General features: G+C 36.7%; 1 protein-coding gene and 1 long non-coding RNA gene across 2 annotated transcripts; both read right to left on the bottom strand.

Moving 5' to 3' along the window:
• Positions 1-15,009: 15,009 nt before the first annotated feature.
• On the bottom strand, positions 15,010-23,076 carry LOC126888449 (uncharacterized). Its single transcript, XR_007699556.1, has 2 exons — positions 21,620-23,076; positions 15,010-19,440 (listed from the first exon to the last, which is right to left on the bottom strand). It is a non-coding gene; the product is annotated as an uncharacterized LOC126888449 (long non-coding RNA).
• Positions 23,077-23,382: 306 nt separating this feature from the next.
• Positions 23,383-24,807, bottom strand: LOC126888528 (ATP-dependent DNA helicase PIF1-like). Its single transcript, XM_050656869.1, has one exon. The coding sequence runs from the start codon at positions 24,805-24,807 to the stop codon at positions 23,383-23,385; it is 1,425 nt and encodes a 474-aa protein (XP_050512826.1).
• Positions 24,808-25,254: the final 447 nt, after the last annotated feature.

Raw genomic sequence — 25,254 nt, 5'->3', positions numbered from 1 at the left:
GCATCGTTTAGCTATCCAAATAATATTTTTAAGTTTACAACTTTTATTCTATTTTTCTTTTTTCGAAAGTCCTGTATAGAATACTTCATAATCTTTGAGACATCGTTTTGATGTACTTACTGTTTAACACCAGATCTAGTTTAACACATCTTGCTTCTGAAATTACAATTTGTATATAACTGTTTTCATCACTTTTGTGATCTCCGGTATTGAACTGATTTGTACCTATATTCCGAAAAGATATTTAGACACCTGATATGAATAACATTGTAATAACTCTACTTACCATGTTTTTCAACTACGGCTTAAATGACATCTATAAATGTCTAAGTCTAACAACTTTTATCCTATTTTATGTAAATATAAAGTTATTTAACAAAATAACCTCATTGTGGTAGGGAAGCAAAGTATGCTAAATGTGCAGTCACTTGAGCGTTATGGGGACCTATTGGGTTGGGGAGCGTTCAAGTATTACGTAACGCAGGTTGGGGGAGAGGGGTCAAAAGTCTTCAAAAATTGCGTTACGCAATAGTTAAACGCCCATTAGAGTGCGTTACGTAGGGGGGAGGGGGTCAAAAATCTTCAAAAATCGCGTTAGGTACATAATACTTGAACGCTCCCTTGTGAAGAGTAGGTGCTAAAACCAAAAAAAGTTAAGTATGTAAAGTTTTCCATTTTAGTGGGGACTTTCCATTTTTAATAAAATTTTACTTATTTTTACGTAAGAAATCCAAATCTGTAATAAAAAATGAATCTCCCATTTAAGATTTTAAAGAAACCCCTTCACCCCAATTCCGTGGGGTGTCGTCTTTGGTGCCATTCTATAGATTTTTCAAAAATATTGAATAAGTGTATTTTTCAGTTTTTCGATCTGATGTTCATTTCGCGAAATGTCGCGGGATTCGTATTTAAAATATTAAATTTACCCCCCACCCCTCTTCGTGAGAAGTCGTGTTTGGTATCATTCGATAGATTTTTGAAAAATATTGAGTACTTATGTTTTAGTTTTTCGATCTGTCATTTATTTCGCGAAAAATTTGCTTTTTTCTTGTGAAATTTTGGGAATCACCCATTTCCTTACGCCCAAAAATCGTCAGATTTTTTTAAATATGTACTGTTTTGCATAATATACTTAACTTACCTTATCTTAATTTGACGATTTCGAGTTTTTCTAAGGATATATTTTTTTTTGGCCCCCCCTTATCGAACTCCCCCGCATTAAGAGTCAATATATATGGTAGAGGTATATTTTCAGGGTACAAGGATTCTCCCCGTGTAATAATCTGACGCGAGTAACTTCAAAAGAGTTAATCGAGTAACTTCAAAAGCGAGACTAATCGAGTAACTTCAAAAATCCCCGCTTGGGCTCCCCTACCATTGTAAGTGCAACGTTTGAATCACATTATAGAAGAAAAATTTTGGAAGGAAGAGACAAAAGCATCCAAGTATTTGCAAAATGAATATAGTGAAGAAACTGAGGAACTCTGACCAAGAATATAAATAAGAGAAAAACGGGAAAATTAACGAAAATGAAAGAATTGGGATCTGGATGTAAAGTTAAGTGGAACAGAAAATGTAAATCAAATTTATCTGAAAATGAATGACTCAATTTATTTAATAATTTTTGAGCAATAGCAAATCATGACAAACAGAGCGAATATTTATGTAGATAATACGTTCTCAGACAAGAGAGAAAAGTTGCAAAGTTAAAAGAGTCCAGAAGAAACTGGACATATGAATATAATTTGCAGTTATCAGAACACCGACTCAGTGGTGTATCCAAAGGGGATGTCACGGGGGTCATGACCCACACCCCAAACAAAATAAATTTCAATTCAATAATCCAAATAATCCTCTCAAACAAAAAAGAAAAGTTATCCTAGGAGTGGTAAGACTAAGTGACCTTCAGAGAAAACAAATTATATCACCCTCAAGACCCAAAACCGGAACTAAAGATTCAAACTCAACTTTTCAATACGCTTCGATTGATGTGTTACATGTACTATTTCTGCGACTATAATGGCACTTCTCGTTAGACATTTTTAACCGGAAATGATATAAAAACCAAAATTTTATATTTGTTCTCATCTTGCTAAGACAAATCGAATGATATATCCCTTATACTATTTCGGTGACTTTAAAACAGTACTTACGGGTGCACCTCTAAAACCGGCAGTCGGATGTCAAATTTCTCATCTTTAGTACCCTCATTGGGTACATTCGACACCTGATTTGTCATTATAACTGTATTATTAAAGACAGAAGGACAGACAGTCATCAAATCGGGAGTATATTATTTGTTCTCGTCTTGCGAAGGCGCGTCGAATAATATATCACTTGTACTAGTCCAATGGCTTTAAAACAATACTTCTGATCGCATTTCTAAAACCGGAAGGCCTAGGTCAAATTTTTCACATTTAGTACCATCCTTGGATTATAAGCTGTCATTCGACACCTCATTTGTCATTCTACCTGATATAATGACGGAGGAGTTATCCATCCCTGGGTTATAAGCTTTCATTTGACACCTCATTTGTCATTCTGCCTGGTATAATGACGGGGGAGTTATATTCGCGGTCGAACGGACAGACGGACGGACAGCCTAGGTTAAATTGCTCACCTTTAGTACCATCCTTGGATTATAAGTTTTCATTTGACACCTCATTTGTCATTCTAACTAGTGTAATGACGGAGGAGTTATATTCGCGGTCGGAGGGACAGACGGACAGACAGCCTAGGTCAAATTGCTTACCTTTAGTACCATCTGTGGATTATAGGCTTTCATTTGACACCTCATTTGTCATTCTACCTGGTATAATGACGGGGGAGTTATATTCGCGGTCGGACGGACAGACAGACTAGGTCAAATTGCTCACCTTTAGTACCATCCTTGGATTACAGGCTTTCATTTGACACCTCATTTGTCATTCTACCTGGTATAATGACGGAGGAGTTGTGTTCACAGAGAGACAGACAGACAGACAGACAGACAGACAGAGAGACAGACAGGCAGGCAGATAAACCGACGTACAGACGGACGTGGATAATTCAAAGTTCATATCAGGTGTCTATTTATTTATAAAGGATTAAGTTAATCGTTATCCAAAATTATTTCCAAAAGTTAATTCCAAACACAAACCAAAATAATATTTTTTACACGGATTAAACAGAAAATTTTCCTATTGCAGGTTTTTTCCTCAACTGCTCAACTTAATAAAATTAAGCTTAAAATACCGTGGCTTTTCCTTATTCAATGACTAGTTAGGCCGTACTCAATCCATAGAATACTATAATTTTATACTAATACTATGCTCTAATATACTATACTATACTATACTATACTATGGCACTTTTGTTTATAACTTTTTAACCAGAAATGATTTTCTAAGTCACGTCGAATAATATATCGCTTATACTATTTTAGTGTGTTTAAAACGGTACTTCTATTTACTACTCAAAAACCTTATTTTTAAGGTCAAAATTCTCACGTTTTCCGTACAAACTCGTACCTTTAAACAAATACGAAAGTACGCCACTGACAGGGTCGAAATCGGCAAAATCAAATCGCAAAAAATTCATAAAGATTAAGTTCAAAAGTGCAAACCTCATATTGCCCTCCCACACGTATTCATAACTCGCACCACTTAAAAAATCCGAAAGCACGCCACTGTCAGGGTTAAAATCGACACAAAAAAATCGCAAAAAATTCAAAAAGCCTAAGGCCAAAAGTACAAACCTCATATTGCCATCCCCACACCTATTCAAAACCCCCCACCCCTTAAAAAAGCGAAAGTACGCCCATGACATGGCTAAAATCGGCACAAAAAATTCTCAAAGAATTTTAAAAGCCTAACTCCAGAAGCACAAACCTCATACTGCTACTTACACACCCATACAAAACTGGCACCCCTTAAAAAATCCGAACGACGTCACTGACAGGGTTAAACCGGGCACGAAAAATTCGCAAAAAAATCAAAAAGCTTTTCCACAAGCAGAAATACCATTTTTTATTTTGTTTTTAATCTCACGCCTATGCAAAACTCGCACTTCTAAAAAAATCCGTAATCACGCCACTGACAGAGTTAAAATTTACATGAAAAATTGTCAAAAAATTCAAAAAGCTAAGTTCAGATGCACATACCTCATATTGCTACTTACACACCTATACAAAAGAAGCTCCGCTAAAAAAGTCCGAAACGACGCCACTGACAGGTTTTAAACCAGCACGAAAAATTCGCAAAAAATTCAAAAAGCTTGTCCAAAAGCACAAATCTCATTTTGTGATTTTTTTCCTAAATTTCACGCCTATGCAAAATTCGCACCCCTAAAAAATTTGCAACCACGCCACTGACAGAGTTAAAATCGACACGAAAAATTCGCAAAAAATTCAATTAACTTAAGTCCAAAAGCACCAATCTCATTTTGCGGTTTTGTTGAAAATATCGCCATTTCCCCCCCTTTTTTCTCCCCATGGATGCGCCACTGATTGAAACTTGATTTTTCGAATCCGCCACATCAAACCATTTACAACAATAAAAATTTGGCCAAAATCGAAGCCATAGGAGCGGAGCTATGTCATTTTTTTCTGTTTTTTTTTATTTTTTTTAATTTTCATTTTTTTTGACATTTCCTGTCAAAAATTGAAAATTTCGAAAAACACACATTTTTCGCCTCATCGATGCACAAATTTTGATGCCTCGCGCGACTCGATACGTTTTGCCATAAGGGCGCTACTGGGGCGTGAAGTCAAAAAAATGACCCCCATTTAGTAGCCACCCCCACCCTTACCGTAGGGGTGGCGAAAAAATAGAAGTTTTCGTAAGTATGGGAACTGTGAAATATTTGGGCTATGGTGGAAATCTTACAAAAGTTTGAAAACTCTGGTCACACGAGGGACGACATCGTGATTTTCGGCCATTTCATCAAAATTTCCCATTTAAGAATTGTTTGTGCCGCCTCTGTTCGATCTAGCGGCACCAGTCGAGAATCACATTTATTCCTAACGCTTATCGTCAAAACGCGCTAAAATTATATCAAATACGACCAACCCACTCCCCACCACTATAAAAAAACTCTCTCCCCTTAGAAAAAAAGAAAGTACGCCCCTGGGAGGGATAAACATTCCACCAAAAAATTGCAAAAAATAGAGAAACCTTAAGTTTAAACACACAAACCTCCCCGGTCAAAAACACCCGATTTACGTCCATCTGAATATTTTTTTTCAACTTTTTTACCCTTTTTTTCTTCAACCCGCAAGTTTGATAGTTTTGTGTGATGCCCCTCTTCGTGCTAGCAACCCCGGGTCAAAAGTGACACTTATTCCTAACCCTTGGCTTTAAAACCCAATGAAATTTTTTCGCCTTACACAATCTCACCCCCCACCCCTAAGCAAAACTCGTACCCCTTAAAAAATCCGAAGGCACGCCCCTGACCGAATCCAAATCCCCACCAAAAATCATCGAAAAATTCAAAAAGCTTAACCCTAAAAGCTCAAATCTACTCATTTACTACTCAAAAACCTTATTTTGGAGGTCAAAATTCTCACATTTTCCGTACAAACTCGCACCTCTTAACAAATACGAAGGTACGCCACTGACAAGAGTCGTAATGGGTAAAAACAAATCGCAAAAAATTCAAAAAGCTCAAGTCCAAAACCACAAACCTTATATTAATCTCCCATGCATATACAAAACGCACCCCTTAAAAATACGCAACTACGCCACTGACAATGTCGAAATCGGCAAAATCGAATCGCAAAAAATCCATAAAAATTAAGTCCAAAATTGCAAACCTCATTTTGCCCTCCCATGCGTATCCAAAACTCGCAGCCCTTAAAAAATACGAAAGTACGCCACTGACAGTCGAAAATCCGCAAAAACAAATCGCAAAAAATTCAAAAAGCTCAAACCTGAAAATACGCCACTGACAGGGTCGAAATCGGCAAAATCAAATCGCAAAAAATTCATAAAGATTAAGTCCAAAAGGGCAAACCTCATATTGCCCTCCCACGCGTATCCATAACACGCACCCCTTAAAAAATCCGAAACCACGCCACTGTCAGGATTAAAATCGACATAAAAAATTCACAAAAAGTTCAAAAAGCCTAAGGCCAAAAGTACCAACCTCATATTGCCATCCCCACACCTATCCAAAACTCGCACCCCTTAAAAAATACGAAAGTACGCCCATGAAAGGGCTAAAATCGGCATAAAAAATTCTCAAAAAATTTTAAAAGCCTAAGTCGAGAAGCACCGACCTCATATTGCTACTTACACACCTATACAAAACCCGCGCCCCTTAAAAAATTCGAAACGACGTCACTGACAGGGTTAAAACGGTCACGAGGAATTCGCAAAACATTGAAAAAGTTTAAGTCCAAAAGCACAAATCTCATATTACCATCCCCATATATATTCAAAACTACGCACCCCTTAAAAAAACGACAGTACGCCCATAACATGGCTAAAATCGGCACAAAAAATTTTCGAATAATTTTAAAAGCCTAAGTCCAGAAGCACAAACCTCATATTGCTACTTACACATCTGTACAAAACTCGCACCCCTTAAAAATCCGAAACGACGCCACTGACAGGGTTAAACCGGGCACGAAAAATTCGCAAAAAATCAAAAATCTTTTCCACAAGCACAAACACCATTTTTTATTTTGTTTTTAATCTCACGTCTATGCAAAACTCGCACCTATAAAAAATCCGTAACTACGCCACTGATAGGGTTTAAACCGGCACGAAAAATTCGCAAAAAATTCAAAAAGCTTGTCCAAAAGCACAAATCTCATTTTGTGATTTTTTTTCTAAATTTCACGCCTGTGAAATTCACACCTCTAAAAAACCACAACCAAGCCACTGACCGAGTTAAAATCGACACGAAACATTCGCAAAAAATTCAATCACTTTAAGTCCAAAAGCACTAATCTCATTTTGCGGTTTTTTTGAAAATATCGCCATTTCCCCCCTTTCTTCTCCCCATGGATGCGCCACTGATTGAAACTTGTTTTTTCGAATCCGCTCTGTCAAACCATTTACAATAATAAAAGTTTGAGCAAAATCGAAGCCATAGGGGCGGAGCCATGTCATTTTTTTTATTTATATTTTAAATTTTTTTTTTGATATTTCCCACCGAAAATTGAAGATTTTAAAAAACGTATATTTTTCGTCTCATCGGCGCGGCGCGCAAATTTCAATACCTCGCGCAATTCGATACGTTTCGCCGTAAGGGCGCTACTGGGACGTGAAGTCAAAAAGTTGACACCACTTTGGTAGCCACCCCCACCCTTACCGTAGGGTTTGGAAAAAAATAGAAGTTTTCGTAAGTATGGGACCTGTGAAATATTTGGGCTTTGGTGGAAATCTTACAAAAGTTTGAAAACTCTGGGCACACAAGGGACGACATCGTCATTTTTGGCCATTTCATCAAAATTTCCCCTTTACGAATTTTTTGTGCCGCCCCTGTTCGATCTAGCGGCACCAGTCGAAAATCACATTTACTCCTGACGCTTATCGTCAAAACGCGCTAAAATTATATCACATACGACCAACCCACCTCCACCGCGTTATTCGCGTTCGACCAACCCGCTCCCCACCCCTATGAAAAACTCGCTCCCATTAAAAAAAAGAAAGTACGCCCCTGGGAGGGATAACCTCTGCACCACAAAATCTAAAAAAATTTAGAAAGCTTAAGTACAAACGCACAAACCTCTCCGGTCAAAAGCACCCGTTTCACGCCCATCAAATTTTTTTTAAATTTTTTCTGCAACCCGCAAGTTTGCAAACTTTTTGCGACGCCTCTGGTCGAGCTAGCGCACCCCGGACAAAAGTGACACTTATTCCTAACCCTCGGCTTTAAAACCCAATGAAATTTTTTCGCCTTCGGCAATCGCTCCCCACACCCCTAATCAAAACTCGTACCCCTTAAAAAATCCGAAAGCACGCCCCTGACCGATTCGAAATCCCCACCAAAAATCATCAAAGAATTCAAAAAGCTTAACTCGAAAAGCACAAATCTCCCCACCTCGTACTTCCGGAGCTACAAAATCGCCCCAATTTGAATTAGTATATACTATACTCCAATATACTATACGATACCATACTACGGCACTTTTGTTTAAAACTTTTTAACCAGAAATGATTTTTTAAGTCACGTCGAATAATATATCGCTTATACTATTTTAGTGAGTTTAAAACGGTACTTCTATTTACTACTCGAAAACCTTATTTTTTAGATCAAAATTCTCACGTTTTCAGTAAAAACTCGTACCTTTAAACAAATACGAAAGTACGCCACTGACAGAGTCGACATCGGCAAAAACAAATCGCAAAAAACTCCAACCTCATATTTCCCTCTCACGCCTATACCAAACTCGCTCCCCTTAAAAATACGAAAATACGCCACTGACAGGATCGAGATCAGCAAAATTAAATCGCAAAAATTCATAAAGATTAAGTCCAAAAGTGCAAACCTCATATTGCCCTCCCAGGCGTATCCATAACTCGCACCCCTTAAAAAATCCGATATCACGCCACTGTCAAGGTTAAAATCGACACAAAAAATTTGCAAAAAATTCAAAAAGCCTAAGACCAAAAGTACAAACCTCATATTACCATCCCACACCTAGTCAAAACTCGCACCCCTTAAAAAATACGAAAGTACGCCAATGAAAGGGCTAAAATCGGCATAAAAAATTCCCAAAATTTTTTAAAAGCCTAAGTCTTGAAGCACCGACCTCATATTGCCACTTACACGCCTATACAAAACCCGCGCCCCTTAAAAAATCCGAAACGACGTCACTGACAGGGTTAAAACGGGCACGAAAAATTCGCAAAAAAGTTGAAAAAGTTTAAGTCCAAAAGCACAAACCTCATATTAGCATCCCCATATCTATTCAAAACCCCGCACCCCTTAAAAAAAACGAAAGTACGCCCGTGACATGGCTAAAATCGGCACAAAAAATTCTCGAAGAATTTTAAAAGCCTAAGTCCAGAAGCACAAACCTCATATTGCTACTTACACACCAATACAAAACTCGCACCCCTTAAAAAATCCGAAACGACTCCACTGACAGGGTTAAACCGGGCACGAAAAATTCGCAAAAAAATCAAAAAGCTTTTCCACAAGCACAAATACCATTTTTTATTTTGTTTTTAATCTCAAGCCTATGCAAAACTCGCACCCCTAAAAAAATACGTAACCACGCCACTGACAGAGTTAAAATTGACATGAAAAATTCTCAAAAAATTCAAAAAGCTTAAGTTCAGGAGCACATACCTCATATTGCTACTAACACATCTATACAAAAGTAGCTCCCCTAAAAAAATCCGAAACGACGCCACTGACAGGGTTTAAACGAGCACGAAAAATTCGCAAAAAATTCAAAAAGCTTGTCCAAAAGCACAAATCTCATTTTGTTATTTTTTTTCTAAATTTCACGCCTATGCAAAATTCGCACCCCTAAAAAATCCGCAACCACGCCACTGACCGAGTTAAAATCGACACGAAAAATTCGCAAAAAATTCAATTAACCTAATTCCAAAAGCACCAATCTCATTTTGCGATTTTGTTGAAAATATCGCCATTTCCCCCCCTTTTTTCTCCCCATGGATGCGCCACTGATTGAAACTTGATTTTTCGAATCCGCCACGTCAAACCATTTACAACAATAAAAATTTGGCCAAAATCGAAGCCATAGGAGCGGAGCTATGTCATTTTTTCTGTTTTTTGTATTTTTTTTAATTTTCATTTTTTTTTTGACATTTCCTGTCAAAAATTGAAAATTTCGAAAAATACACATTTTTCGCCTCGTCGATGCACAAACTTTGATGTCTCGCGCGACTCGATACGTTTTGCCATAAGGGCGCTACTGGGGCGCGAAGGCAAAAAAATGACTCCCCTTTGGTAGCCACCCCCACCCTTACCGTAGGGGTGGGGAAAAAAAGAGAAGTTTTCGTAAGTATGGGAACTGTGAAATATTTGGGCTATGGTGGAAATCTTACAAAAGTTTGAAAACTCTGGGCACACGAGGGACGACATCGTAATTTTTGGCCATTTCATCAAAATTTCCCCTTTGCGAATTTTTTGTGCCGCCCCTGTTCGATCTAGCGACACCAGTCGAAAATCACATTTATTCCTAACAATTAGCGTCAAAATTCGCTAAAATTATATCACATACGACCAACCCATCCCCCACCCCTATAAAAAACTCGCTCCCCTTAGAAAAAAAGAAAGTGCGCCTATGGGAGGGATAAACATCCCACCCAAAAATTGCAAAAAATTTAGAAAGCTTAAGTTCAAACACACAAACCTCCCCGGTCAAAAACACCCGATTTACGTCCATCTGAATTTTTTTTCAACTTTTTTACCCTTTTTTTCTTCAACTCGCAAGTTCGCGATTTTTTTGTGACGCCCCTGTTCGAGCTAGCGCACCCCAGACAAAAGTGACACTTATTCCCAACCCTTGGCTTTAATACCCAATGAAATTTTTTCGCCTTAGACAATCTCACCCCCAACCCCTAATCAAAACTCGTACCCCTTAAAAAATCCAAAAGCACGCCCCTGACCGATTCGAAATCCCCACCAAAAATCATCAAAGAATTCAAAAAGCTTAACTCGAAAAGCACAAATCTCCCCACCTCGTACTTCCGGAGCTACAAAATCGCCCCAATTTGAATTAGTATATACTATACTCCAATATACTATACGATACCATACTACGGCACTTTTGTTTAAAACTTTTTAACCAGAAATGATTTTTTAAGTCACGTCGAATAATATATCGCTTATACTATTTTAGTGAGTTTAAAACGGTACTTCTATTTACTACTCGAAAACCTTATTTTTTAGATCAAAATTCTCACGTTTTCAGTAAAAACTCGTACCTTTAAACAAATACGAAAGTACGCCACTGACAGAGTCGACATCGGCAAAAACAAATCGCAAAAAACTCCAACCTCATATTTCCCTCTCACGCCTATACCAAACTCGCTCCCCTTAAAAATACGAAAATACGCCACTGACAGGATCGAGATCAGCAAAATTAAATCGCAAAAATTCATAAAGATTAAGTCCAAAAGTGCAAACCTCATATTGCCCTCCCAGGCGTATCCATAACTCGCACCCCTTAAAAAATCCGATATCACGCCACTGTCAAGGTTAAAATCGACACAAAAAATTTGCAAAAAATTCAAAAAGCCTAAGACCAAAAGTACAAACCTCATATTACCATCCCACACCTAGTCAAAACTCGCACCCCTTAAAAAATACGAAAGTACGCCAATGAAAGGGCTAAAATCGGCATAAAAAATTCCCAAAATTTTTTAAAAGCCTAAGTCTTGAAGCACCGACCTCATATTGCCACTTACACGCCTATACAAAACCCGCGCCCCTTAAAAAATCCGAAACGACGTCACTGACAGGGTTAAAACGGGCACGAAAAATTCGCAAAAAAGTTGAAAAAGTTTAAGTCCAAAAGCACAAACCTCATATTAGCATCCCCATATCTATTCAAAACCCCGCACCCCTTAAAAAAAACGAAAGTACGCCCGTGACATGGCTAAAATCGGCACAAAAAATTCTCGAAGAATTTTAAAAGCCTAAGTCCAGAAGCACAAACCTCATATTGCTACTTACACACCAATACAAAACTCGCACCCCTTAAAAAATCCGAAACGACTCCACTGACAGGGTTAAACCGGGCACGAAAAATTCGCAAAAAAATCAAAAAGCTTTTCCACAAGCACAAATACCATTTTTTATTTTGTTTTTAATCTCAAGCCTATGCAAAACTCGCACCCCTAAAAAAATACGTAACCACGCCACTGACAGAGTTAAAATTGACATGAAAAATTCTCAAAAAATTCAAAAAGCTTAAGTTCAGGAGCACATACCTCATATTGCTACTAACACATCTATACAAAAGTAGCTCCCCTAAAAAAATCCGAAACGACGCCACTGACAGGGTTTAAACGAGCACGAAAAATTCGCAAAAAATTCAAAAAGCTTGTCCAAAAGCACAAATCTCATTTTGTTATTTTTTTTCTAAATTTCACGCCTATGCAAAATTCGCACCCCTAAAAAATCCGCAACCACGCCACTGACCGAGTTAAAATCGACACGAAAAATTCGCAAAAAATTCAATTAACCTAATTCCAAAAGCACCAATCTCATTTTGCGATTTTGTTGAAAATATCGCCATTTCCCCCCCTTTTTTCTCCCCATGGATGCGCCACTGATTGAAACTTGATTTTTCGAATCCGCCACGTCAAACCATTTACAACAATAAAAATTTGGCCAAAATCGAAGCCATAGGAGCGGAGCTATGTCATTTTTTCTGTTTTTTGTATTTTTTTTAATTTTCATTTTTTTTTTGACATTTCCTGTCAAAAATTGAAAATTTCGAAAAATACACATTTTTCGCCTCGTCGATGCACAAACTTTGATGTCTCGCGCGACTCGATACGTTTTGCCATAAGGGCGCTACTGGGGCGCGAAGGCAAAAAAATGACTCCCCTTTGGTAGCCACCCCCACCCTTACCGTAGGGGTGGGGAAAAAAAGAGAAGTTTTCGTAAGTATGGGAACTGTGAAATATTTGGGCTATGGTGGAAATCTTACAAAAGTTTGAAAACTCTGGGCACACGAGGGACGACATCGTAATTTTTGGCCATTTCATCAAAATTTCCCCTTTGCGAATTTTTTGTGCCGCCCCTGTTCGATCTAGCGACACCAGTCGAAAATCACATTTATTCCTAACAATTAGCGTCAAAATTCGCTAAAATTATATCACATACGACCAACCCATCCCCCACCCCTATAAAAAACTCGCTCCCCTTAGAAAAAAAGAAAGTGCGCCTATGGGAGGGATAAACATCCCACCCAAAAATTGCAAAAAATTTAGAAAGCTTAAGTTCAAACACACAAACCTCCCCGGTCAAAAACACCCGATTTACGTCCATCTGAATTTTTTTTCAACTTTTTTACCCTTTTTTTCTTCAACTCGCAAGTTCGCGATTTTTTTGTGACGCCCCTGTTCGAGCTAGCGCACCCCAGACAAAAGTGACACTTATTCCCAACCCTTGGCTTTAATACCCAATGAAATTTTTTCGCCTTAGACAATCTCACCCCCAACCCCTAATCAAAACTCGTACCCCTTAAAAAATCCGAAAGCACGCCCCTGACCGAATCCAAATCCCCACCAAAAATCATCGAAAAATTCAAAAAGCTTAACCCGAAAAGCTCAAATCTTCTCACCTCGTACTTCCGGAGCTACAAAAACGCCCACTTGTGAATTATGTATATAGACTAGTTAGGCCGTACTAAATGCATATAATAATACTATATATAAATATATTTTTACATTTATACTATACTTTACTATATTATTGAACTACTGGTTATGGGCCATTCCACGAACATACGCCTGTTTTGGATTACTTCGACAACGAATATTTTAGTGTGCAACATAAGAAGTACGAAAGTAAATGGCGCTAATAATTATTCCAATAAACAACAATGTAATTTGCAATTTACTTTCGTTCTTCTTATTTTGCTCAGTAAAGTATTCGTTGTCGAAGTAATACAAAACAGGCGTATGTTCGTTTAATAGGGTATAGAACTTTTTAACCGGAAATTATATAAAAACCAACAATATACATTTGTTTTTATCTTGCTAAGGCACGTCGAATAATATATCGCATATATAATCTCAAAAACCTTATTTGCTAGGTCAAAATTCTCAACATCTTTGGATTCAAAAAACGTAAGTCAAAACGTAACGTAAATTCAAAAAACGTAAGTCCAAAAGCACAAAACTCATTGTCACCCACACCTATACACAGCTTGCACTCCTAAAAAAATACGAAATTACGCACATGACAGAGTTCAAATCGACACAAAAAAATCCCAAAAAAATTAAAAAGCTTAATCTCAAAAGCACAAACTTCATATTGCCCCACACACCTATAAAACACTCGCACCTCTTAAAAAGTACGAAAGTACGCCCCTGACATCGTTGAAATCGGCATAAAAAAATTGCAAAAAATTTAAAAAGCTTAATTCCAAAAGCACAAACCTCATATTCACCTATACAAAGTTTGCACACCTTAAAAATACGAGAGTACGCCCCTGACAGTTGAAATCGGCACAAAAAATCGCAAAAAATTCAAAAAGCGTAAGTCCAAAAGCATAAATCTCATATTGTCCTCCCACACCTATACAAAACGCGCACACCTTAAAAAACACGGAATGTACGCCCCTGACAGGGTTGAAATTGACAAAAAAAATCGGACAGATGGACAGAGTCATAACATCTGAAGAATATAATATATTTGTTCTCGTCTGGCTAAGGCGCGTTGAATAATATGTCGCTTGAACTATTTCGGCGGCTTTAAGCAGTACTTTCGGTTACATTTATAAAAACGGAAGTGAGACTTCACAATTCTCATCTTGAATACCATCCTCGGGTGATAAGCTTTCATTCGACACCTAATTAATATGTCATTCTGTCTGTAATAATAAAGGAGGAGTTATATTTGCGGACGGATAGTTAGATGGACGGTCTTAAAAACGGAGGTATGTATATATTTGTTTTCGTCTTGCTTGATTGTCGCATCGAATAATATATCTCTCGTAGATGTAAAATCACTATAATACTCTAGATTTAGCCATACGGTCCACACTCCCTCTAAGGGGAAAATTGACTCATCCCAGATATCTAGGGTACCAAAATGATTGAGCTCTGGTGTGACTCTTTCTCTAGTGGTAGCACAGCTTTCTACATAGTTTTGTAAAGATGCTCATTTAGACTTTATACCAATCTTTTTGATGTTTTCTATGAGGTTCTTTGGAATTCGTGGGATCACGATGAGTAGAATTCTATTTAACCGACGTCACGTTGCCTAGCAACCCACGATTCTCCCATTGTAAAATTCGTTTTATGACGTCAGCAAAATAGAATTCTAGTGATCGTGATCCCACCTCTCTGTAGTATAAAGAATAATAGGTAGCTACTCAATTTTTTTTATTTATCGTTTTTATAAACACAATTTCCTAATTATAACTAAGATACATTATATTTTAACAAATACATATATTACATAAATTACATTAAAAATACATACTAATATTAAAGACTATTATATAAACATACATACTAATATCAAAGACTATTACCATTGTTTATATAGGGATAGTTGGTAAGCCCAATAGGAAAATTTGTTTGATTCAAATTGACAGTCCCCAGATGACCCCACAATTTTTGTCAGGGTCGCAATGTCAAAATGCATAGACACCAAGTTGGATACGATCCTATTCATAACACCTCAACTCGCATAAATATTAAGAAAAATAAATATATTTATATTGAAGAATATATTTAGAAATTGAATTAATGATGTCATGCTATTATATAATATATAATGTATAGTAGCATGACATCATTAATTCAATTTCTAAATATACTCTTTTATATATTTATTTTTTTAATACGTATGCGAGTTGGAGTGTTATGAATAGGATCGTATCCAACTTGGTGTCTATGCATTTTGACGTTGCGACCCTGACAAATTGTGGGGACATCTGGTGACAGTCTCAATTTGAATCAAACATATTTACTTATTGAGCTGACCAACTATCTCCCTATATAAACAATGCTATTACTAAATGCTTATACTAAACCAATAATGGATATTACAATAAATTTTTCTTTCAGCGCTAAGACCTAAACCTGATTCAACCTCGGAGATCTAGGCTTTGTTTGTTATTTTTTTTTGTTTGTTTTTTTATTGTTTTTGAATATTTATTTCTTTTTTTTTTCTTTTGTTTTTTTTATATTTTTTTATTGTTTTTTTATACAGTAGAACGTCAATAATCCGGATTAATTGGGACCGGACCCCATCCGGATTATCAAATTATCCGGATTATCGAAATGACCCCAAAAAAGGGCCAGTATTCACATTAAAGTACAACAAACGTTTTAAAATTTTATGTTTTCTCTTGTACAGTAAAGTGTCTAGAGGTGAAATTAATCAAAACATTTTTTTATGTTTAAACACTGTATTATAATTAATTTATAATAGCACCATGTGTACAGTAAAAACATCAGACACTATTTGGGCTTTTAAAAAAATATTTTTGAACTGCGGTAGAGGTTCGTTTTTCGCAGCGAAGTACTTAATTTATTTTAAAAGAATCAGATATTTTTGCTAGATACAAATCCGGATTATTGACGGTCTGGATTTTTGACGTCCGGATTATCGACGTTCTACTGTATATTTTTTTAAATATCAATGTTCATATTTTTTAAGTGGTTATAAACAATTTTACAGAAATTTATGTTACGTGTATAATGGATTTAAATTGGTGGGGAGAGTAACATTGGTTTTATAATAATAATTATTTTTTAATATAATTATTATTTTTTAGGTATACACGTGCTAACAAATACCAAGCAATTAAATGTAGATGAAATATTATGTTTCGAATTGAAATACAATACAATGCTACACTTCCTAGATCGCTATTTCTAAGTTTATTGTTGCAGTAAATTGAACAATTTACGATAGATAAGAGAGGCCACGCAAATGCAGCTTTTTTTCTTATAAATCTTTACAAGAACAAATTACTTATTAATTTTTGAATCAGTTATGTTAATAATAAATTTAATATTATCTTAAAATTAACAAATAGTACCTTTGATTTAGGAATTTTTAATAACAGTTATAATAATAATTGTACATATTTATATGTCGTCTTATAATGTTTACGTTGTAAGCCAGCAAGCAAGCAATTTGATTTAACCCAGCCTGTGAGACTTGTTCACTTCTTAGAAAGACATTCGAGTGTAACAATTCATTGGAGCGAGGTGTATTAACTCGGGTAAATACAGGAGTCACTCCACCACGCTCCAATGCTCCAGACCATCCCTTTCCCCCCTATAGCACTCTGATGCGCGATAGGGGCACAACTATGAGCCAAATGCTCTTCACGTGGGAGTTCTGGGTAATAAACCTCCAACGTGATGCCCTAATCGATTGTAAATTCAGGCTAGCGTGAAGCGCTTTAGACCTGTTATCCTCTAGTGACTTGTCCGCGTAACTAAAATTGCTTGCTTGGGCTCCAAGCCACTGCTCCGGGCCGCAATTTTACAAAATATACCTGCTCTTATCACAAGCTCCGTCTTATACGAATATGTCATCCAGAAAAGAAGTATCCGTACCCGCTATCAACACATCTTACAAAATATACTCGATTTCAGAACAGATGTTGTCATTTGAACCTTTTAACGAACTATTATGCAGTAATCTTGAGTGTGGTCGTCAGTTTATTGGTGGTCATCGTTTCATATAAATACGTAGAAAAACTATCTGAATCTGAATTATATTTAAGAAAATATTTAAAACTGTACGATGAAGATGAATCATGTTCTGATAATGCTTATCTTGACGTGTGCGTACGAACAAATCTAAACCGAAATAATACCGAGATAGATTATAGTGTGCAATGCAATAAATGGATAGAAAATTTTAGTGAAAATACAAAAACCACAGTGGATTCAAATTACACCACATGTGTTGGAATCGGGTATATTTTTTAAGATGTGTTGATAGTGGGTACGGATACTTACAGTTCTGGATGACGTATGTGTAGAAGGCGGAGGTTGTGCTGACAGTGGGTATATTTTGTAAAATCGAATCTGGGTTGGGCTCGGTTCAGAGACTTGGAGCTCAAAGGGTTGGGACCTACTTTCCCGGGTTTTTTGTTTTTTGTGATTTTTTTTGGCTTGCGCCGATTTTTTAATATTTTTTTTATTTTTTTGGTGGCCGAAGCCGTTTTTTGTGTTTTTTTTTGTGGTTTTTTTTTGTAGGTGTCCTGAAAAAAATTTCATATTAATTATAGTCCAGGTTGTATCGTCGCCTCCGTTAGGTAAATTATTCCGATTCAATTTTTTTGTATAAACTTACTGAAAAATAAGTCCTTATAACAAATCCACAAGGTACCTGGAGGTACCGTGGTCGAAAAATTGTTTAAATAATATTTTTAAACAAATTAAATTAATTTCGGACAAATTTTTATTAGATCATTTAGGTCATTCGGAGCAAAAAAGGTCTCTTGTAATTTTTCTTTAAAATTAATTGTTGTCGAGTTTAATGCGATCTAAAATTTGAAAAATGCGAAAATTATCGTTTCCAAGATTTAGTATCGGTTAAAAATTATTATTATGAAAGTCAGAAAGTGACCAAATCAAAGTTTAAATCCGTTCCTACAAGATTCTTAAGAAGTTTTTGTCATAATTTTATTACTAAGCTATTATTTTCAATTATTAACAATGAGCACTAAGAGCGTATTGAGACGGCCGTCAATGTGAATGTGAGTAAGATGCAACATTGAAAGGCCAGAATGGTGCATCTCTTTCGCACTTACCATTGACGGCCGCCTAATACGCGCTTAGCACTGATTGGTAATAATTAAAAATAATCGTTTAGTGATACGATAATCATACACATAGCGTCAGGATCTTATAGGGGCGACTTTTAACTTTGATTTCCTTCCTGATTTTCATAATAATTTTTAGCTTGGTTATTAAGACTTGAAAATTGACTATTTTCGCGTTTTTCAAATTTTAAATCGCATAAAACTCAACAACAATCAATTTTAGAGAAAAATCACAAGAAATCTTTTTTGCCTAGAATGAATGACCCAAATGATCTAAAAAAATTCGAACTAAAAATTATTTTTGTGAATTTCTTTAAAAAAATCGTTTACAATTTTTTGACCACGGTATCGCCTGGCACCCTGTGGATTTGTTATAAGAAGCTCTTTTTGAGTAAGTTTGTGCAAAAAAATCGAAACGGAATAATTTACCTAACGGGGACGAACATACTTTCTTCCATGGTGATGACGACGAAGTTTGCGATGACTTGCGATGTGAGCCAGCAAGCAAGCAATTTGATTTAACCCAGCCTGTGAGACTTGTTCACTCCTTAGAAAGACATTCGGGTGTAGCAATTCATTGGAGAGAGGTGTATTAACTCGGGTAAATACAGGAGTCACTCCACCACGCTCCAATGCTCCAGACCATCCCTTTCCCCCCTATAGCACTCTGATGCGCGATAGGGGCACAACTATAAGCCAAATGCTCTTCACGTGGGAGTTCTGGGTAACAAACCTCCAACGTGATGCCCTAATCGATTGTAAATTCAGGCTAGCGTGAAGCGCTTTAGACCTGTTATCCTCTAGTGACTTGTCCGCGTAACTAAAATTGCTTGCTTGGGCTCCAAGCCACTGCTCCGGGCCGCAATTTTACAAAATATACCTGCTCTCATCATAAGCTCCGTCTTTTACGAATATGTCATCCAGAAAAGAAGTATCTGTACCCGCTATCAACACATCTTACAAAATATACTCGATTTCAGAACAGATGTTGTCATTTGAACCTTTTAACGAACTATTATGCAGTAATCTTGAGTGTGGTCGTCAGTTTGTTGGTGGTAATCGTTTAATCTAAATACGTAGAAAGAATATCTGAATTATATTTAAGAAGATATATAAAACTGCACGATGAAGATGAATCATGTCATGATAATGCTTATCTTAACGTGTGCGTACGAACAAATCTAAACTGAAATAATACCGAGATAGATTATAGTGTGCAATGCAATAAATGGATAGAAAACTTTAGTGAAAATACAAAACATAGTGGATTCAAATTTCACCACATGTGTTGGAATCGGGTATGTTTTTTAAGATGTGTTGATAGTGGGTACGGATACTTACAGTTCTGAATGACATATGTGTAGAAGGCGGAGGTTGTGCTGACAGTGGGCATATTTTGTAAAATCGCCTCTGGGTTGGGCTCGGTTCAGAGACTTGGAGCTCAAAGGGTTGGGACCTACTTTCCCGGGTTTTTGTTTTTTGTGATTTTTTTTGGCTTGCGCCGATTTTTTTAGTATTTTTTTTGTTTTTTTGGTGGCCGAAGCCGTTTTTTGTGTTTTTTTTATGGTTTTTTTTTGTAGGTGTCCTGAAAAAAATTTCATATTAATTACAGTCCAGGTTGTATCGTCGCCCCCGTTAGGTAAATTATTCCGATTTGATTTTTTTGTACAAACTTACTGAAAAATAAGTCCTTATAACAAATCCACAAGGTGCCTGGAGGTACCGTGGTCAAAAAATTGTTTAAATAATATTTTTAAACAAATTAAATTAATTTCGGACAAATTTTTAGTAGAGCATTTAGGTCATTCGGAGCAAAAAAGGTCTCTTGTAATTTTTCTTTAAAATTTATTGTTGTCGAGTTTATTGTGATCTAAAATTTGAAAAATGCGAAAATTATCATTTTCAAGATTTAGTATCGGTTAAAAATTATTACATATTATGAAAGTCAGAAAGTGACCAAATTAAAGTTTAAATCCGTTCCTATAAGATCCTTAAGAAGTTTTTGTCATAATTTTATTACTAAGCTATTATTTTCAATTATTAACAATGAGCGATAAGAGCGTATTGAGACGGCCGTCAATGTGAATGTGAGTGAGATGCACCATTGAAAGGCCAGAATGGTGCATCTCTTTCGCACTCACCATTGACAGCCGCCTAATACACGCTTAGCACTCATTGGTAATAATTAAAAATAATCGTTTAGTGACACGATAATCATAAAAATAGCGTCAGGATCTTATATGGGGAACTTTTAACTTTGATTTTCTTCCTGATTTTCATAATAATTTTTAGCTTGGTTATTAAGCCTTGAAAATTGACTATTTTCGCGTTTTTCAAATTTTAAATCGCATAAAACTCGACAACAATGAATTTTAGAGAAAAATCACGAGAAATCTTTTTTGCCTAGAATGAATGACCCAAATGATCTAAAAAAATTCGAACTAAAAAAATTATTTTTGTGAATTTCTTAAAAAAAATCGTTTACAATTTTTTGACCACGGTACCGTCTGGCATTTGTTCTAAGAAGCTCTTTTTGAGTTACTGACATTTGTTATAAGAAGCTCTTTTTGAGTAAGTTTGTGCAAAAAAATCGAATCGGTATAATTTACCTAACGGGGACGAACATACTTTTTTTCATGTTGATGACGACGAAGTTTGCGATGACTTGCGATGTGAGCCAGCAAGCAAGCAATTTAATTTAACCCAGTCTGTGAGACTTGTCCACTTTTTAGAAAGACATTCGGGTGTAACAATTCATTGGAGCGAGGTGTATTAACTCGAGTAAAAACAGAAGTCACTCCACCACGCTCCAATGCTCCAGACCATCCCTTTCCCCCCCATAGCACTCTGATGCGCGATAGGGGCACAACTATGAGCCAAATGCTCTTCATGTGGGAGTTCTGGGTAATAAAACTCCAACGTGATGCCCTAATCGATTGTAAATTCAGGCAAGCGTGAGGCGCTTTAGACCTGTTATCCTCTAGTGACTTGTCCGCGTAACTAAAATTGCTTGCTTGGACTCCAAGTCACTGCTCCGGGCCGCAATTTTACAAAATATACCTGCTCTCAGCACAAGCTCCGTCTTCTAAGAATGTCATCTAAAAAAGAAGTATCTGTACCCGCTATTCACACATCTTATAAAATATACCCGATTCCAGCACATAATGTTGTCATTTGAACGTTTTAACGAACTATTATGCAGTAATCTTGAGTGTGGTCGTCAGTTTGTTGGTGGTCATCGTTTCATTTAAATACGTATAAAAAATATCTGAATTATATTTAAGAAAATATTTAAAACTGCACGATGAAGATTTATTAGGGATTGAATCATGTTCTGATAATGCTAATTTTAACGTGTGCGTACGAACAAATGTGAACTGAAATAATATCTACCCAGATATATTAAAGTGTGTAATGCAATAAATGTATAGAAAACTTCAGTGAAAATACAAAAACACAGTGGATTCAAGAACATTTACTTGAATCGGGTATATTTTGTAAGATGTATTGATAGTGGGCAAACATACAGTTCTGGATGCAGTATGTGTAGAAGGCGGAAGTTGTGCTGACAGTGGGTATATTTTGTAAAATTGCCTCCGGTCAGGTCCGGTTCAGAGACTTGGAGCTCAAAGGGTTGGGACCTACTTGCCCGGGTTTTGTTTTTTGTTATTTTTTTTTGGCTTGCGCCGATTTTTTTGTTTTTTTTTTTTTTTGGTGGCCGAAGCCGTTTTTTGTGTTTTTTGTGGTTTTTTTTGTAGGTGTCCTGAAAAAAATTTCATATTAATTATAGTCTACCCTGTATCGTCGCCCGCGTTATGTAAATTATTCCGATTTGATTTTTTTTTGTATAATCTTACTGAAACATAAATCCTTATAACAAATCCACAAGGTGCTTGGAAGTACCGTGGTCGAAAAATTGTTCAAATCATTTTTTAAACAAATTCACAAAAACAATTTTTTAACTTCGGACAAATTTTTATTAGATCATTTCGGTCATTCGGAGCAAAAAAAAATTTCTTCTGATTTTTCTCTAAAATGTAATGTTGTCGTGTTAAACCCGATTTAAAATTCGAATAATGTGACAATGACCGTTTCCAAGGCTTAATATCTCGGTTAAAAATTATTATTATGAAAGTCAGAAAGTGACTAAATCAAAGTTTAAAGCTGCCCCTATAAGATCCTTAAGAAGTTTTTATCATAATTTGATTACTAAGCTATTATTTTTAATTATTAACAATGAGCGCTAAGAGCATATTGAGACGACCATCAAAGTTAATTCGAGTGAGATGCACCATTGAAAGGCCAGAATGGTGCATCTCTTTCACACTCACCATTGACGGCCGCCTAACACGCGCTTAGCACTCATTGGTAATAATTTAAAATAATCGCTTAGTGATACAATAATCATACAAACATCTTCAGGATCTTGTAGGGGGGACTCTAAACTTTGATTTGTTTACTGATTTTCATAAAAATTTTTAGCTGAGTTATTAAGCCTTGAAAATTGGCTATTTTCACGTTTTTCAAATTTTAAATCGCATAAATCTCGATAACAACCAATTTTAGAGAAAAATTACGATAAATATTTTTTGCTTAGAATGAAATGACCCAAATGATCGAAAAAAATGATTCGAACTAAAAAAATTATTTTTGTGAATTGGTTTAAAAAAAATATTTACAATTTTTCGACCACGGTACCGCCTGGAACTCTGTGGATTTGTTATAAGAACCTTTTTTTGAGTAAGTTTGTGCAAAAAACTCGAATCGGAATAATTTACCTAACGGGGGCGACGATACAGCCTGGTTTTCTTCCATGGTGATGACGGCGAAACTTGCGATGATGACGAAACTTGCGATGACGACGAAATTTGCGATGATGACGAAACTTACGATAACGACGAAACTTGCGATGACGATCAAACTTGCGAATGTCGACGCGTAGCTTATTGGAACCGATTCATAACCGATTCATAAACTACGTTGCGAGCCAAAGTTCTGTTTATGTGATTTTCCTTAGTCGTTCCTTGATGTTCGCTTGTTCGAATTTGGACTTTAAGTGCTGACATTCGTTTGGCACGTGAAAGTGCAGTGTACAACTGACCGTGTGCGTACACTGGTGTCGTTAGACATATACCGACTTTCTCCAAAGTTTGACCTTGCGCTTTATTCACAGTGATTGCAAAGCTTAATTTCACTGGGAATTGTCTTCGCTTGAGATTCACTGAATGCGTGTCGACTCTGCATTTGATGTCGAATTTTGGAATAAATACAGTTTTTCCTTTATTCACTCCGAAAGCAATGTCGGCTATGATAGCGTTTTGACTGACTTGTTTTATGATGAGGCGTGTGCCATTCACCAAGCCTGATCTCGCATCAATATTGCGCAGCAAAATGACGGGTGCGCCTACCTTAAGCATTAATTCGTGATCAGGTAAGCCGCCGTATTTGATACGATTCAGAAATTCCATCGGGAAATTTTCTGCGTCTTTCGGATTGTCAGAGTCGACATTATCGACACTATAAACGGTCACGATATCGCCTGGCAACCGTCTCAGCATCTTATTATTTATCTCGGTGCAGACGTCGTTCCTTAGGCAAATTATTGAGCGGTCTGCTAATAATTGTGGAAAGGTTGGGAATTTGAAATCAATATCACCGTATATGGCTCCCACAACGTCTTCCACCACGCATTCATTCGGTATTTGAACTAAATCGGTTCTCATCGATCGTGGATGGGTTATTCGAATCTCTGGGCTATGCCGACCAACCTTTTCGAGCCAATTTGCAAATTCCAGTTCGGCGGGATCAGCACGCATGTTCACGTTGAGTTTCATGTGCTTGAAACTATGCCATTCGTTACAATGGTAGAAGAGCGATTGTAACTGTTCTGCTCTTCCTCCGCTAACGATTGGTAGCAGTTGTTTTATATCACCGCCCAATATAGTGACAATATTGCCGAATGGTCTTTCATCTTGGCGAATATCCCTTAAACATCTGTCTATTATATTAATTATTTCATATCTGGCCATTGATATTTCGTCAAATATTAAAATTTTCGCATCTCTCAACATTTGTGCTTCTTCACTTTGTGCCATTATTGTAGAAGTGCTCTCAGGGGAAAGATCAATGGGTAGCTTGAACTTTGAATGTGCCGTTTGTCCTCCTCGCAATAACAGGGCGGCAATACCTGTAAAAGCTACCACGATCGCCGATATGTTTCGTCTGGCCAGCAAATCAATGATGGTATTATACAGGTACGTTTTTCCACACCCGGCGCTACCATAGATAAAAAATCTACGATCGTGGTTAGCGTCGTTTAGTACGGCATTTTTTACTTGCTCGTAGCATAACCTTTGTTCAACATTCATACGATCGATAATTTCTTCTACGGGCGCAACAATATTGCCATCGTGTTGTACTCCACCGCAGCGGCGGATCCAGCATCATTAAGAGGGTGGGCCGATTGGCTAAATTTCTATATACAGTAAAACCTGTGTTACCGACCACCTGCCAAAATCGGCCACCTGTACTAACGGCCAGTTTAAAAATTCACCAAACCAATTATAGGTAGACTACAAAAACTGGAAATACCGGCCACCTTTCTATATCGGCCAATGGTTCTTTCATTTTTAGTGGCCGTTACTGACAAGTTTTACTGTAATAACAATAATAATAATAATAATTTGGCTTTAAGAATACGAAGACAATGAAGAATGCAAAATACCCTAACAATATCGATTATTATGTCTACTACTGGACTCATTCCGAAGAACCTCCTCGAAAACATAAAAAACCTGAGTCTCTAAATGAATATA

Source organism: Diabrotica virgifera, chromosome 7, assembly GCF_917563875.1.
Source record: "Diabrotica virgifera virgifera chromosome 7, PGI_DIABVI_V3a".
In the NCBI taxonomy this organism is placed as follows: Eukaryota; Metazoa; Arthropoda; class Insecta; order Coleoptera; family Chrysomelidae; genus Diabrotica; species Diabrotica virgifera.
Note: the sequence above shows the minus strand (reverse complement) of the source record. Positions and strands in the feature narration are given on the sequence as shown.

Coding starts and splice junctions, on each gene's coding strand:
- LOC126888528 (XM_050656869.1), bottom strand. CDS start 24,807: ATGAATGTTGAACAAAGGTTATGCTACGAGCAAGTAAAAAATGCCGTA.